The sequence below is a fragment of the Spodoptera frugiperda genome, chromosome 12 (genome assembly GCF_023101765.2).
Source record: "Spodoptera frugiperda isolate SF20-4 chromosome 12, AGI-APGP_CSIRO_Sfru_2.0, whole genome shotgun sequence".
NCBI classification, from domain to species: domain Eukaryota; kingdom Metazoa; phylum Arthropoda; class Insecta; order Lepidoptera; family Noctuidae; genus Spodoptera; species Spodoptera frugiperda.
The window spans coordinates 7,289,800-7,306,615 of record NC_064223.1 but is presented as its reverse complement, the minus strand read 5'-3'; the positions used below and the strand labels follow the sequence as shown (position 1 = coordinate 7,306,615).

Genomic DNA, 16,816 nt, shown 5'->3' with positions numbered 1-16,816 from the left:
TTCAGGTACCTACTATATAATAAGTATAGGTACTTTCCCTATACTTATTATATCTCTTTGATAGGTACCTTAACCACTTTCAGGTAACTATGATCAATTTTATTATGCCTAGTACAAAGATGTAAGGAGGTAGTTATTTTGAACTTAAACAGCCATGGTAATTTTGTCTTGAAATTCCTTAATCTGCACGGAAACTTTAAACTAGTATTAAAAATATATAGGTATATAAAAAAAAACTCATTAATTATAAAGTACATAATTTAATGCATGACAAGATTTACTTCTGCTAATGTGTGCAACACAAGCGCAAAATAAAACATTGAAAAACAAAATAGTTCAATCTTTTGGATATAGTAGGTAGTATTTTTAACACACGAGAAAAAAAATGACTGAACTAACATAATACTATTGTATAAGGAAAGGTACTTGAAGAAATTATAACTATTTAAAAAATATAAAATACAGTATGCACTTAAACATAACTATCATGGCTCAAATAGTAGCCCTATTGAGTATGCTTAGGTTATAAAATATACCTATAATTTTATAGCAGCCATAGTCAAATAATCTTTGGAATGTACATTATTGGTTGAAACCTATTTCATTTGTAAGTAATGACATTGATGTAGAAATTGTTTTCATCTATAATAATTTAATGATTACAAATAATAATGCAAATGTATGGGGCAGCATGTAAAGCATTTCAAGTAGTCGGTTTTGTAAACTAAGGTTTAGCTTTTGGTCAACCTAAGTTACTAAGAGCCACAATCAACAATATTCAGAGATAATATAAAGACAGCTTCAAATAATGTTAATGACAGACACAATGTTTCGTAATACCAGTAATTTGATATGGTATCAATATACTAAACCACATTTAAAATATACATGAATAAGTGATGTGGATGATATTTTCAAACATGCAAATAGTCACACATAATAATATTAAACATTAAGTTGCCTTTTTGGGACAAACAATTTTAAATATAATTGGCAACGATTGCCAACAAATTTATAAACATAAATTGAATTGGATTAACTCTAAATTAAATTAGCATTAGTTAGGTACTTCATAAGTAGAAACTGAATACAGACCACACTCCTTTTGCCCTTATTTTATGTAAAATGTTTAGGGGATACCACTACCACACTATTCCTTGTATAAAAGCACAAATATTGTCCATAATTACAAAATTTCTAAAGCTATTTAATTTTTTTTGGCTATATAATACTCAAGATCCATTACTCTATATCTGGGAGATCTTCTTCGTCCGACGAGCTGCTGGCCCCTTTGTCGTTTTCATCGCCAAAGTTTGGTAATTTGCTGGAGAACATGTCATTCATGTCATCAAACTCGTCTCCACTCTCATCCTCATCTTGCCAGCGGTTGAAATCCACCTTGAGCCAGTGATGTTTCTTTTTGTCACTGGTTAAGGCAGGCCAAAAAGGTTCATCGGTTTTTGCTTTAGCCAAAACTACTTCAATTAACCTTCCTTTGTTTGTGTATGAACTTTTGTCTGGGTCTATTTCAGAGTACAATGGTATGAAAACCTTATGTAACTTCTGATCCGGCGTGCAAGTGCCTTCAAATGAGACAGATTTTTTAGCAATTACAATATCTGGTTTCTCACATTCTACATTAAATGTCAAAAATACATGAGCACTTCTCTGTGCCCACGAAACTGATGGTGGTGTAGCATTTATTTCCGGTGTCATTTTGTCTGAAAATAAGGTAAATATAAATTAAATGTATACGAAACTATGATACTACTATGTTGTCGGAAATATTACATGGTTTACTTACACGTTAGCTAGTGTTATTAGATTAGTTCAGGCAAACAACGTTAGCTTTTGCTTTTCACTCTGGCTGGCTAAGGCAGGTATTTTGACAAATGCGACAGAATGAGGGACTGGTTGTATTTTACTTGACATTTCGAATTGTGTTGCCAACATCTGCTAACAAACCAGTTCGAAATAAAGAATTCTATGCATAGTTCTATTAACTGCTTTAATTATTTATTGCGTGTGATGAGCGAAGGATAAATACTCAACGGATAATTACTTGGGTATTTATCCAAAATTGATATTTATGATTTTTGCGAATTGAGTGGTTTTATTATCAAAATAGTAATATTAATTTAGCAATCTAATTGAATTTATTTGCTTTGAATAGGTATCGCAAATCAAATTTGATCTACTTCCCAGTTACCGATTGAGGTCATATTTTGCATACAGATGTAAATCACATGACCATGCAGGCCATGAAACATTACAATGCTTCTATCTGATCTGATCATGGAGCGGGAAGGTGATGATGTACATGGTGGGTCTAATCGTTTTGAGCGATCTCTTCCAGTCAACGTTATTAAGGAAGTCATGCATAGGTAGCTTGTAGTGAAATTACACAACTCCATCGAGTTTAGGCTCGTGAAAATAACTCTTCTTCGGCTTCAATGCGACGAATATTTAATTTTCAAACTTGTACAGCAATTTGTACGGTACTACTGGGCCAGTTCGTTCGGACTGATACCACGTCCTAACAGAAAACATATGTAAAACAACGGTTGCGTTGTGTTTCGTTATGTCTTAAACTCCCAAAAGACAACACACTTATGCCTGGTTGTCTGTTCATGTGCGGCGGCGATTGCTTACCATCTGGTAATCCGTCTGCTCGTTTACCAGCTTAATCCATTAAACAAAAAATAATCAATAGTCTGTATAAGATGTGAAGTAGGACCTCTAGTATATATCCTCTACTTATGTTTTCTAGGATAGGGCGTACCAGACTAAGATGCTCTCTCATACTTACATTTCATTCACCAAATAAAAGACATTTTATGAACCTTACATTTTATTTTTCGAGGGTAACCTCTATGGCATTTTTCATGTTTATAAGAAAGTCATTGTTATTATACAGTTTCATAGTAAAATAAATAACACAGTTTTTTCCAGCACTGTACTTAATACTAAACTCAAACTCTTGGACAACATATTTTTAGAATTCTATTTAGTACATGTATTTACCTACCATAAGTTGACAATAGGAATGTAGGTATCGTTCTAATTTAAAAATGTGTAATTATTATCCTTCTACATACATAAAGGTAGGTACATCACTGGATTGAAGTGAGCTGTGAATTTTACGAGGTTCCAAACTAATTACACTACATTTTTTAAATGCTAACTGAAAAGAATCTCAATCGTTTCTAATTAGACATGTTTATACCATCTGGTAAGGATATATTAAATCTATAGGTATCGTAAGTGACCCGGTTGTGGCCACTTTAAGAATTTTGTCGACTTTGAGGCTTTCTTAACTTATAGTTTTTGTTATCACAAACATATTTCTTGTAAAAAGTCATTAAACATGTATTAATCTTGCCTAAGAAAACCCTTTTTTTAAAGAACGTCCAATAGAAAAATAACTGTATAACAAAGAAAATAAAAAGGGAGTTTGTGCCATTTTTGGCCAGATTCGTGCCATTTCTGGCCACGGTCGTGTGCCAGTTCTGGCCATCAAAAAATACAATAAAAGTAATAAAAATTTATTAATTAAATTTGACATTTTAGAAACAATGGTTTTCATTTAGTCTGGAAAATATGAAATATTATTACTTCACTTGAATTTAACTTACAAATAAAGAGATCAACATTTATGACGTTGGTAAAAGCTGCAAAGTAAACCGACCTCCATTTGTGTGAAGGCAATTTATTGCATCTCTGAAAATGAAAAATATGTATTTGTTGATATGTAAAGCCAAGGAAAAATAATAAATAAATTACGATAAATGACTAGAAGTGGGGCGTTTATGTACAAAAGTTTTGGCCAGCCGTGTGGCCAAAGATGGAGAAATTCATAATTTTGTCTCCATTAGTGGCCACCTTCTAATTATCCCACTTCAGAAACATATGGCGACAAAATAACTTTAGTTCCACTTAGATAATATATTCTTCATGTAGTATTAACATAAACATCCAAACAATAAGCAAAGATTAAAAAAATAAAAACCAAATCCTCACCCGCTCGCCTTAGCCTTTTTGTTAAGATCTTAACAATTTCACCCTCAACTAAAAATAATGACTTGTTGCATCGAAGTGAAGTTTGACACATCAAAGCTGCCAACGGTATCAGTGTCTCCAATATTCAATATTTTAAATACTGTAAATCACAGAGTAATTTATTTGTCTATGCCTTAGTTATAAATATTTGAAGGCTCAAGTGGCCACAAAGGGGTCGATGGCCACAACCGGGTCACTTGCCCTATGTCAACTTACTAATTAATTTGATTCTATGAACTTTATTGAACATTGTGTATCATTACGAAAAATGTTTAAATAATACTACTATTCCGACGAGATTTCACGACACATTTCAACGGAGGCGGTAAAATAGAGGTGTGATCTTTCACTTATTGTCCATCACGGCAATACTATAGTTACTGTTTTAAAATTATTTTCTAAAACACTATTCCAACAAGATGGCAATTAAAACTAGTTACTTAATCAAATAACTTAGACAACTTATTGAGAAGGGCACTGTTATATAACTCCACCATTACTAATGTATGTGTCCTTTGCTATCTGGTATAGTTGTGCCGACATTTTTTCACTGGTTTCTTTGACCATTTTGGTGAAGTGTCCCTCAGGGTTGTTAAGCAGGAGGTAAGGATGGTCGAACTCGACTAGTCGCCCGGAGTCCATCACCATGACTCGGTCCGAGTCCATGATGGTGTTCAGTCGATGAGCCACCGTCAGCACGGTGCAGTCCGCGAATCGCGTCCTGATTGTTCTTTGGATAAATTCATCCGTCCTGAAAACAAGTTGTAAATACAAGTTAGCAATTTTGTATATTTTTTAATAAATGTATGCCAAAGGCTACTATTTGTAAGCTAAGATATTGGATAAAAATGGTTTAGGTACTTGGGGTCGACGTTGGCTGTTGCCTCGTCGAGTACGAGGATGCGGTTGGCGCGCAAGATGGCGCGGGCGAGACATACTAGCTGCCGTTGTCCCAGTGAGAAATTCGACCCTCCCTCCGACACCTTGAAATCCAGTGACGGTACTGCAGCTTTCAAATCCACCTATACAAAAACATGAGCGTTATATGTCTACAAAACATTTTTATTCACATGGTTTACTGTGAAACACAATCTAGATAATATTGGCCTCACATAGGTAAGGTATTCGAATACCATGCTTTATTGTAGCAAAAAAAGTACAAATGCAATGCAAATTCAAAAATATTTTGCGGCGGAAGTAGGTACGTAGGTAACTGTCGTTGGCTGGCGACAAGGAATTTTTAAACTGTAAGCCAAAACATTTTTTTGCTTTTTAAAAGTTGGTTGCCTTAGAGCTTATTCGTGCGATTAACTACAATTTTGTTCATTATGAAATAGGTGGTGAGGCTGGTGAACTTTGATCTGTTTTAATAACACTATCTATGTAGCTATTACAAGACTTACAGCTTCTAACGCCTGCCAAAGTTGGTCGTCATCGTAGTTGTTGAACGGATCCAAGTTGTACCGGACTGTTGCCGAGAACAGCACCGGTTCCTGAGGTATGATGGATATCTTCGACCGCAGCTCCTGGAACGCAAGATATAATATTTTTGTTTAGATAAATAATAATTAGGTATACATTCTATTGTTGAAAGGTTTCCATTTCGCGGACTACCTCAATGTTAAAACAATACGTTTACTCGTATGTACCTGTAGAGCCAAGTATGCGGTGTCAACGTCATCAATGAGGACTTCTCCTTCGACGATGGCGAGGCGGAACAGAGAAGAGATCAGTGATGATTTGCCGGCACCAGTCCTACCTACGATGCCCACCTGCAAACATTATTACCATTATGAGATTATCTTTGCAACGAAACTTTGGCACAGTGAATAAGTGCATCCAAATAACTAGCGCCTCTCTACTATACCTTCCATCCACTTTCTATGACTAAATTGAGATTCTTAAGCACTGGCAAGTCTTCGGGGGTATATTTCATGTAACAGCCTTTGAATTGAATTCGGCCACGCGAAGGCCATCCCTTTGGCGTTTCTTTTTCTGTGAACAAAAACTTTCTTTAGTTACAAAATTTTTACTTTGTGTTGTATAATGTTAGATACAAAGTTACATTGACTTCTTTCGTATTCTAGGTATTAAAAATACTAACCTCCTTTGTCCCACTTGGGTTCTCGTTCGATGTGCGTGTACTGCAATATTCGCTCTACACTGGTCATCTGTGAGATGACCTCTGCGGTCTGCCTCACTCCGAATTGAAGCATTCCGGTTAGGATCAACGTCTGCGATATCGCTAGACCCACGTTGCCAGAGAATATTGTTTCTGTGCGATATGATATAATGTTAGAATGCTAATAAATTATATTTTTTAGATCTCAATAGATTATTTTATTTTTTATTATGAAAGAACTCACTGCTGTCGATGACGAGGAAGGCGACGATGACTATGGTGAGGTATATGACGCAGATAAAGTCCAGCCAGAAGCCAAGCGTGACGCCACTTGCCAGGTAGCTGCTCCATGTTGAAGTGTGGATGTCCTGCTCACAAGTGAAACAAATGTCAGTACGAAACCGGAGAGAGTGCTAACACCACTCTTTACACAAAAATTATGGATTGAGTTGGGAAGAACATGAGATTAGGTTTTTATAAGTTAAAATTGCCATGTGTACCTGGAATCTATCGAATTCTTTAATCAATCTTTGTTCCGCTCCTGCTGATCGAATTGTGCTAATGCCATTGAGGGTAGCAGACATGTGGGAGAATACGGGACTGCGAGCTGCAAGTAATTTGTTAATTTCAGAAGATATTCGATCAATACCATCAGTTTATTTCAAGACAAAGAAGATACTAACTTGTGCCTTCCAATCTCTTGATACCCTGTGCTGACTTCAAATAGATTTGAAGGATAGTGTAGAATAACAGAAGAATGATAGTGGTAGGCAGTAGTGTCCAGATAAGCGCAGCTGCATTGAGGGCCAGAATACTGAACATTACCAGGTAAATCTGGATACATTCAAGAAGGAAACGTGGTAGTAATTCGTCGAGTGCTCCGATGTCTTTGGAGAACCTATTTAGGATTCGGCCTGGAAACAAATACATTCAACATTAGGGACGAGATTCTCTTACTCTCACTTTAGACATTATTTTATAGATAGGCTGGAACTTACCAGAGGAGTTGGTATCGAAGAACCTCATGACCCCTCTGAGCATAGAATGGAACATATCGTTGTGGAGGTTGCGCGACGCTGTCATGCACACCTTGAAGAACATGAATGCACGCGCCGTGATGAAGAATATGCAGCAAACAATTAGTGCGGAGTACACGTACAAATACTGAGCAGTATCCAGAGGTCCTATATATGCGTTGATGTCTAAGTCTGAAATAGAAAAGAAATTAAATTTTAGCCCTAGTAACATGGTGGTAACGGAATTCAGCTAAGACGAAATTTCGAAAACAAATGAAATTCCTTATAGAGATCTTTTGTGTTTGCTTGTTACCTGGACTGATATTAACACCGGAGAAGTAACTGGATAAATTGAAGGTGCCATTATCAAGTGGAGGCGACCGGTCTACATGGTAGTCCTTCGTGGTTCTGTTATTAGCAGCTTCCTTTAGCGTGGTGACTTCGTTTGTCCTGCAATTGGATTGTCAATTAAGTCGACTTTTGCCACAAAATGTATGTATGTTTTGACCCTCTCTAATTGTATGTTAGCGATAAGCAAAGGTCGATGCACATCAAGGATGTATTATGTTGCTTTCTAATTTTTATAATGTGTTAGATCATGTAAACGTTACTCAGTTATTATTGATGTGCATAGTTTTAGTTTAGTTTAGTTATATAAATGACTATTTTTGTTTTGTAAATGATGTACTCTATTATTTCAATAAGGGTATTATGTTATGGTGATGTACCAGAATGTGACCCAGTAGTCGCAGAGCGTGGCGGACAGCTGTCCCACGACGAGCAGTACTATCATAAAGATGAGTGGTGGGGCGCGTCCTCCAGCCCGCAGGTATGCGCCATACACCCGCCAGCCCATCGACCCTGACTCTCGTTCCTCCTCCTCCATCTCCTGCGCCACTTCACATCCTCCTGTCGATTCACACAGCGATGGTCGTCGTGTGGTTGATAACTGCAAGATGGATGGTTATGGTTAATAGATGAAACAACACGCCTGTTTCAATATTGCTACCATACCTTATATTCGTGTATTTAAAAAATCCCTTTGCAATGGTTATTTTATATTTCCATATTGCTATTATAGTAACCATTAATCTAAGTAGGTCCCTTTTCATATATTTTTTTTATTTTTTTATCTATATATCCTAAGTATAAATCCGTTCTTGCACACATTAAACAATTTACTTATAATAGAAGTAAGAATCAATGATTTTATAATTATTGAGTTGGTGGTGTTGGTACCTATATTTTTGCTGCAAACATGTGTCGATCGAATTAAAATTACATTAATTAAATTTTAGGTCAAGATCTTTTAGACAATAATAATTTCGAAGCAATTTATACAAATGCGTATTGCGAAATGTTGCATTGGAATATTTACTAATAGCATCTGGGTGGGTAATAAATAGCATCCATGCAAAATGTAAATGATCAATGTATGCAGATACACATTTAAATAAATGCAGCTTTACATCTAAATTAATAAGAAGACACGAGATTCCGCGTCGCACAATACGAATGTGCCATTATCGACCAGTCCCAAGCTCTTTCAATAAATTTAAATTCAATCACGAATTAGATTGTGCTTGCAGATTTGAAAGTTATGTATAAAAACTTAAGTTTTCGTGTGGAATTTTCCCTCTGGGTTGCAAAAGGGTGAATTGTATAGTTCGGGATTCCACGTTACACGTAGTTAGTAGTGAAAAAAAAGGTTGGCGTATGTTAGAGAGAATCTTAAGTGTGTGTCACGTTACTTATTTTCTATTTGTTTTACATTTCGCTCAGTGTTTTTGTTTGTTATTTTATACATACTAATATTTTTGCATGCAGCCACGACTTATTTATTTTATGGAAGGTTTACAAGATAATTAGGAATCCCCAAGTTAATATAATTTTGAAAAAAAGTACTTACTCTCGCAGACGTTCGTCTAGACATCGGCGGTGGTTTTTCTACATCCTTAAGATCTTCATTTTCATCGTGACTAGATGAAAGCAATTTGGCGAAGTCTTTGCCTGTGTTTACCAATTCATCGTATGTTCCTTTAGCTTCCACAGAGCCCTAGTAAATCAGAGAAAAACATATGAAAAAGTTTCCTATGCTTGCATTTTTAACTCTAGGTATAGGGAGAGAAATGGTAATGAGGTTTAAATTTTGAACATTCCAATTTTTTGAACTACGACTTTGGCAAGTAGACACTTAAGTGGTTACCGTTTCCAACGTTTACGCTTGCAACGTTCATAGGCCAGCCACGGTGACTTAGGGTATAACGTGCGCCTTGCAGACCCTCAAATAACCTATTTACTCCCTTTTGGAAGAGCCCCATATTGTAGCCTTCTGGGGAAAACTCGACAGGGAGTTCATTCTATTTTTATTCATCCTGTTTATTTAATTCTATCTATTTACTTAGCTAGTTATGGAAATTCTGAAACCTGATATTTTAGAGTAACTTCCTACTTACGTGTAGGATTTAACATATTTATCTACACGTGTTTGTGATAAAACAAAATTAAATGAAAGAGTAAGAAATTTGCGTAGAGTTCATTGACTTATAAATAGGTAGGTATTGAAATGTAGTGTTACGTTGTTCATGATGACGATGTAATCGGCGGCCTTGAGGTAGTGCAGCTGGTGCGTGACGAGCACGCGCGTGGAGTGCCGCAGGTACCCGCTGATGCACTCGTCGAACAGCTGCCGGCCCACGTGCGCGTCCACTGCCGACAGCGGGTCATCCAGCAGGTACACATCCGCCTGCACAAACGCTTATACTTAGTGACAGTTTCCTAATTCACCATATCCAAAAGCCATATGGCTAACAGTCGAGTTCTAAGGTAGAGCATGTTGTATGAAGAAAATGAAGCACGGTTAAAGCAGTGGTAATATGTCTGGCTACTCTACAGCGTATTGCAGGGTTTGTTCCTGCATGGGTCAACTCTCTATAACGTTATCTATAAATTAATGCGTATGTTTGATCTCCTCAACTTCTACACTCAACATATTGGAGAAAAACCTAACGAGACAGCGAAAGCTTAAAAAATGGATTTTCTCTCCTCATCCAGACGGTAAAAATTGAAAATTCTACGGGTTTGCTAAGTGGTTTAAACACTTACGTAATTATGCAAAAAGGCAAAATAAAACCCAGTAGGTACTCTCCGGTTAAGGCGTCGTAATGTAAATTAAAAGTCGGTTCATGAGCTCGGTTTAAACTAACCGGCAGTAAAAGGAAACGGTTAGCGTTGTCGGTTCATTTTCAGAAATGAGCTTAATTTTATTTAGATTTTACCTCGATGTCGTTAGAATGCAGTGTGTTTCTATGGATTACTTAAGTTATAAAATCTTAGAATTGCCTATTTAAGCGAGGAAAGGTAAATTAATTATGGTCATCAAAATTCCTCCACTTTAAACTCAGTTAAATATCCTTAGATGTTCTGCTAATTACATGCAGGGAAGTTCATGCAATGAAGTTCGATTATATTAAACTTTATACTATGTACGTACTTGTCTATAAACTGCTCTGGCCAGGTTGATGCGTGCTCTTTGACCACCAGATAAGGAGGCTCCTCTTTCTCCCACGAGCGTCTGGTCACCATGAGGAAACTGTTGGAAATCTTTCTGGAGAGCGCAGACCCTTACCACCTGAAATAGGAAAACAATAAGTTGGAAACGTTTTTTTGATATTGCTTTTCACTCAGATAACTTGGTTCTGTTTATATAATTAGCTGATTAATTTGCGAATATGATCGTGAAGTGCAAAATGTCTACAGCATACTTACTTCTTTATACTTCTTGGAGTTGTACGGGAGACCAAACAGAATGTTCTGTCGGACGGTGGCTACGAATAGCCAGGGCTCCTGGCTTGCGTAGGATAGGGGCCCACAGAGGTAGATCTTTCCATTAGTTGATCGAAGTTCGTTCAGCAGCAATTGAAGAACTGAACTCTAAAAATTAAGAATTAAAGCAATTTTAGATTTTATAAGTTTGAGTAACTGTGCTGGCTTTTTTCAAAAGGATTATATTGCAATAACTCTTATAGGTAATACTGGTTCGTACCACTTCTCGGGTAGTAAAAGGCGTAATAAGTAGGTATTAAACTATTGTTACGTATTTGGAAAACTTAAACATTGTGTAAAATTGTATATTAGCAATGTACTGTCCATTTTCCATTTGTCATACATACATTTTTGGTAAGCGTTAAACGACACTTTCAATACCATACGTCGATATGTTCGAGTAACTGGTATTTACTTCGTACCTTGATACTTTTGGTAGTTGTTTATCTAATATTTACTATGAATTCACGTCCGTTTAGTACCTTTTAAGGTACTTGTGAAGCGGAAAAGAGTTATGCGTACTGACGATTACGTCAACTCACGTATAAACCTCAATTTGAGTTCTATTGTATTAGTAAATAATATATTTACTACTGTTTATGAACCATGATATTGAAATAACTTCCCTTACTTTTATTGACAAGTTCCATAACTTTTATTATTTAATCATTAAATCCCAGAATCTAAAGATTCTCGATAAAAAATATGTGGGTTTTCATGTTACTAACCTTACCAGATCCTACAGAGCCAATGATGGCACAGAGCTTTCCTTTGGGTACCGTAATGTTGAGCTGGTTCAGAGTGGCGGGGCCGTCGTCAGTCCAGCTGGCACTCACGTTCTGGATCATTATTCCAACGTCTGGGCTCACCGGCATTGGACACAGAGTCGAGTTCATCAAACCTTTTTCACTGCACTCGAAACCTATAAATCCAGGAAATTATGTAATCATACGATAGTAATTTTTATGTAATTTAATTTATAAGAACCTAAGTTTGTTTATGAGGTAATCTATAAGCACAAAGGTCTCTAAAGCATACCTACATTGTACAATGTGCAGTAGTAAAATCGATCCGACGGTCCATGATTGGACAACTAGACTACAAAGGATAATAGTAAACCGTTGGATAAATAATGGCGAGTCTCGTCGGCTGATTCAATCCGTTAACCCCTTCAATGCGGTAAAGGCCGGACGCCACGTATTCTTTTTGTTGATAAACACGTGCGATATCAAATAGGATCAGCATGGAAAACCTTTTGCATACTTTATCAACATTAGGATTATCGGAAACCTTTTTTACCAAATACCAATGGAATTGAGAAAATCCTCCTTGAAAAAAAAAAACGGAAAAGCTCTTGAACCCTCTAAAACGTATTATACTTATATAAAAAAACGAAGCCAAATAAAACCACATCACCACAACTCGTAACACACCAAAGATAAAATAAGCATCGGAACACGGACCCCCACTCGCTGCGTAAAATTGCTTTAACTCATTAAAAATAATTCACTTCGAATACGAAACCAGACCCAATACTGCAATAAATACTTTACTATAGCTAATTATGGGGTTTATGTTACTATCCATATTTACTTGTTTCTTACAACACAGTTTTTGCAGGCGACAAGCACGCATACATACTTACTGTATTTATTGCTTTGAAAGTTATCTAGTATAATATAAATTGCCTCAAATACATAGGTACTGTATCATATTTTATAGAGATCACAACAAAGCAAAACAAAAAGTCCTTGTACCATTGGCCATTTTGCCCATCATTAATCCCATCCCAAAGGCATTCGGTAGAATATAGGATATTGGTAATTTATACTCCTCCACAGTCTCACTCAACACCTACATTATTGAAAATGTGAGTGAACATCATACCACTTCAGTTACAATTTTATAAACACAACGATGTATAACTCAAAACTGAGAAGATCATTTAATACAGCTGAAGATTTCTTTATCTTTACTGCATTTGTTTTATGGTTGAAATTAACGACCATTCATTTCAAAATCTTTGGAATAAAAGCGATTTTTGATTATTAGTTGTACTCGTATGGAATTTCTGTCTACCACTTTGATTGATCCAGAGATTTTGGATTAGACTCGGTCCTTGATTTCTGCCGTTAAAATTCAAACGTACATATAAATGTACCATGTAAGCAGACCACTCAGAACCACCAAACCCTGCACTAGATCCGACAACCTTCCCTCTTTACCTTCATCACTCATTTCAGAATCAGAATTTGAACTAGAGTCGTAATATACTGTAATGGAGTTCATTGACCTTGTAATTTTGGCTTTTGACTTAGTTCTTTTCGTTAATAGTAATTGTGTTACGTTTGTGTCACCTTCGTCTTCCCTATTTACCTGAATTGTGCTTGTTAACATAGGTATAATGCCTGAAAATGGAGTGTCATTGAATGAAAATTTATTGGTATTTGCGGTTTTGTTTAAAAGTCGAAGGAAATATATAAAATAATAAAAACAGTGAAGAAAACGTGTAAGAAAACATATTAAATCCCAAAAGGCAGGTGCATTGTGGGTAAAATGTAGCGGAGTAGGTACATATATCTTATTACTCATATTGAAAATTAAGTCGTAATTTAGGTATAACTTACCTGGATTATAGATGCCTTCTTCGTCGATTTTCTTGAAAGTGTTAGGTCGTAGATCTACTTCGCTAAGATTATGGTTTTTCTTCTTGTTATCTACCATTTGTACTAATTTAGCGATGTCTACGTCCGGGACACTGCGAAGGTCCTCCCGCTCATCTGTTTACAATACCAGCTTACGTTAATTGAATACTGACACACTTTTATTATTCTGCACGACGCCGACGACATCTTTTTATGATCACAATATTGCTGTTGCATGTTTCGTTTATTCCAATGACAAGTGAAAAGTTTTTGTGAACACCATTGAATGACAATATAATTCTGCTGTATTTATAGATTATTAAACGTAAATAAACTATTGATATCTTGCCATGAAAATGATTCATGATGATCATTATCTAATTATAATCGTACATACTAGTAATTTAATAAAGAATCGCAGAAAAGGTTGGGTTGATCTTTCACGGGGAACAGTTGATGACTGAATAGAAAAATAAATAGTGTTGGCTTATAACAAAAATATCCCTTAAAATTAAAAGTTTATTAAAAAATAATTGTTAGTAGATAGCCCAGTACAAAAAGCGAAAACATATGTGATTACAATACGTGCCGGTTAAACAAATATTAGTTAGAACAGGAAAGAAATGATGGTGACGCTTCGAGTGCACCGTTACATTTATACATGTCATAAACCCAAAACGAATCTGACTATTCTCGTACCCAAGCTTAACAATGCCTCGATACGAAGTATAGAGGTATAACCCTCCATGACCATAGACAGGCATGTCGGCATTTGCACTGCCAGTGTCAGCTGGAGTATGTTGAACATTTGTGCCAACGGGAACGCCTGCGGAAATCACTGATTTTATTCACTCTGACTATTTCTCTTGTATCGTACCTATACAATGTACTGCTCTCAACATATACCTACGTGTTGTGTTAGTCATTTGTGTTATGTATAGTTTCTACAGCTACTAGTAAGTTCACAAATTGTACGTGAAGATTGTCTTACATTTGATACTATCACACGTGAGACTAGGAAGTATTAGATATTAATTTTAGTGTAAACATTCAGCTAAAAGCGAGTTAAAATCTACTGAAGTGTCATGTTCTACGGTTAACATATTAATAACAAACTGTCTGTAGCTGGTTAAAGGTGAGTATAATTAGGTTTGCAAACATTTTTCTTTACTACACAATACAGTCGATATTTATCGGCGTTAGTGCTTCTTACAGGGGTTAAAAGGCATTTTAGTTCTGTATTGTTTAGGTTATTATCAACGCCGAGCCTCGGATATAATTTGGACTCGTTGTATAAGGGGTTGCAAAATTGCATGCATGTGTGCGAAGTTGAGACCTGTTAGGCCTCACATACCGAATAACATAAACGCCTCGAGGCGCTGCACTGATATTAACGCCTCTGCCAAAAATGACACGGCATTCGACATGATTATCGATAGAGTTCCTTGTAGAGTGTTGAAGAATTGCGCCAGTGGGAATACCTGGAAATTGTACACGTATAATGTACTGGCCCTCATATACAATTAAAACATCACAGGTGCCCATTAAAAATATTTATTTGTTGAAATTCGCATGCATTTTGTTGTTCAAATAGGGTCACGTGTTATTGCATTGACCCATAAAATTTACAAACAATATAAAGGCTAAAACAATTTGTCGATCAAACGAAACATTAAGATGTAATATTGGGTTATTATTTTTGTAAGTTAATCTTAATCTGTTCCTAATTGATCGATACCTAATTATTGGCCATTGTTCTTGATTTGAGGTGTAAAATATGATGGACATAAAGTATAATAATGCAGTAGTAGTAGAGTTGTAGCGTGACTTACAATATCTGCGGTAACTTGGAAACCGAACAGCGAGTAGGAGAGCAGTGTGATGTACAGGGTGAGTCTCTCCGTGAACACCATGAAGCTGAGGTACACTCCTCGGAGGTAGGACGCTGACGTAATGCACTTGATTTCGTTCTTGCGAGCCAAAGCCACTACCTGCTCAAAAGGTTTCTCCCAGGCGTACATCTTTATCACCTAAAATAATAACCAATGAATAGAATCTTCTGCTTCAGTGTCTTCGACAAAAAATGGTTGAATGTGCATTAATTTGCTGATGTGCTCACGCATTTGCATCATTAGAGTCTTTGTAACTTGTTATTGCTTTGCGGTTTATTGGTAAATGTAAAAATAAGTTGTGGTGTATGACTAAACCGAACTCGGTCAGAACTAAATACCACTGTAAAAAATAAAGGGCGCCATGTCGAGTAATGACATAAATACAAGTGCAATTTTCCTTATTCATTTTTTGTTGTGGTGGTGCAGCATCGAACATAGGTATTGAAAGCTCGACCCACTTCTAGGTTACCTATAGGTATGAGGTCATTTTGTTTGTTACTTACAGTTTACTCTTTTTAATACAAATATTTCATGGATGTAGTCCATAGTGGCATCATGCGCCAATTGAAACAATATTGATATTATAGCTAATACAGAAATTAATTAATAAACTTCATCCTATCAACTTAAGGAATTAATAACTCTATTAGACTGAACACGATTTAATGGTAATGAACATGAGTTATCAAGACGTAAAGTTCGTATTATTTATAAAATTACATCAAAAGTTAGTTAAACACTTCATTGTGTTGTATTGACCTACTGTAACATGCATTAAGTACGTACACTAGAGAATCCAGATCAACATACCTGCATGCCACTAATAATTTCGTCCATAATTCGCACGCGCTCATCAGTTTTGCACGCGGTCTTCATTCGCAACCTTGCCGCCAATTTACTCATATAAGCTGCAAGAATAAAATAACGTATCTGATTGTTGATTGCATTTTTAAAAGATGCTCTGCCCACACGATTTTATCAGGTGTCAGTAATTTATGGACCTTTATTTATAGTTTGTAATTGCATAACAGGAAGCGATATCCACATATTCATTTATAATACTGCAGATATTTCTTGCAATTTGCTCGTTTTATAATGACAACACCGAGATTATGCAGCATGGCTGCGTATCTTATAACAGCACCTCTGTCTACCCCTTCCCATTATTTTTTTTAGTTGTTACCAATTCGTGCAACCATTGCCGTGTCCTCAGTTGTAAATGAACAATTGCTTCAACATCCTGGTAAAACAATAACA

At 36.1% G+C, this 16,816-nt stretch overlaps 2 protein-coding genes across 4 annotated transcripts in view; both read right to left on the bottom strand.

Annotated features, from left to right (window-relative positions):
• Positions 1-244: 244 nt before the first annotated feature.
• Positions 245-1,962, bottom strand: LOC118262383 (uncharacterized protein CG16817). Its single transcript, XM_035573673.2, has 2 exons — positions 1,805-1,962; positions 245-1,721 (listed from the first exon to the last, which is right to left on the bottom strand). The coding sequence occupies exon 2, from the start codon at positions 1,714-1,716 to the stop codon at positions 1,243-1,245; it is 474 nt and encodes a 157-aa protein (XP_035429566.1). The 5' UTR covers positions 1,717-1,721; positions 1,805-1,962; the 3' UTR covers positions 245-1,242.
• An 871-nt stretch (positions 1,963-2,833) lies between these two features.
• The window catches only part of LOC118262382 (ATP-binding cassette sub-family C member 4), a 38,046-nt gene continuing 24,063 nt past the window's right edge, over positions 2,834-16,816 (bottom strand). Inside the window, exons 5-26 of one of the 3 annotated variants that reach the window (XR_007705818.1) lie at positions 16,370-16,467; positions 15,500-15,697; positions 15,022-15,148; positions 13,650-13,802; positions 11,751-11,944; positions 10,966-11,130; positions 10,691-10,828; positions 9,776-9,943; positions 9,107-9,253; positions 7,926-8,146; positions 7,511-7,647; positions 7,180-7,389; positions 6,865-7,095; positions 6,682-6,788; positions 6,426-6,549; positions 6,164-6,334; positions 5,927-6,054; positions 5,709-5,831; positions 5,463-5,585; positions 4,921-5,081; positions 4,021-4,810; positions 2,834-3,720 (exon numbers count right to left, since the gene is read on the bottom strand). Coding sequence is in view for 2 of the 3 variants with exons in the window: in XM_050697786.1 (XP_050553743.1) it covers positions 4,540-4,810; positions 4,921-5,081; positions 5,463-5,585; positions 5,709-5,831; positions 5,927-6,054; positions 6,164-6,334; positions 6,426-6,549; positions 6,682-6,788; positions 6,865-7,095; positions 7,180-7,389; positions 7,511-7,647; positions 7,926-8,146; positions 9,107-9,253; positions 9,776-9,943; positions 10,691-10,828; positions 10,966-11,130; positions 11,751-11,944; positions 13,650-13,802; positions 14,367-14,493; positions 15,500-15,697; positions 16,370-16,467 (3,395 nt within the window). In the remaining variant the exon portion in view is untranslated. Of the gene's footprint in view, positions 4,811-4,920; positions 5,082-5,462; positions 5,586-5,708; positions 5,832-5,926; positions 6,055-6,163; positions 6,335-6,425; positions 6,550-6,681; positions 6,789-6,864; positions 7,096-7,179; positions 7,390-7,510; positions 7,648-7,925; positions 8,147-9,106; positions 9,254-9,775; positions 9,944-10,690; positions 10,829-10,965; positions 11,131-11,750; positions 11,945-13,649; positions 13,803-14,366; positions 14,494-15,021; positions 15,149-15,499; positions 15,698-16,369; positions 16,468-16,816 lie in introns of all 3 variants that reach the window. The other 2 variants (XM_050697786.1, XM_035573670.2) reach the window with 2 other exon arrangements.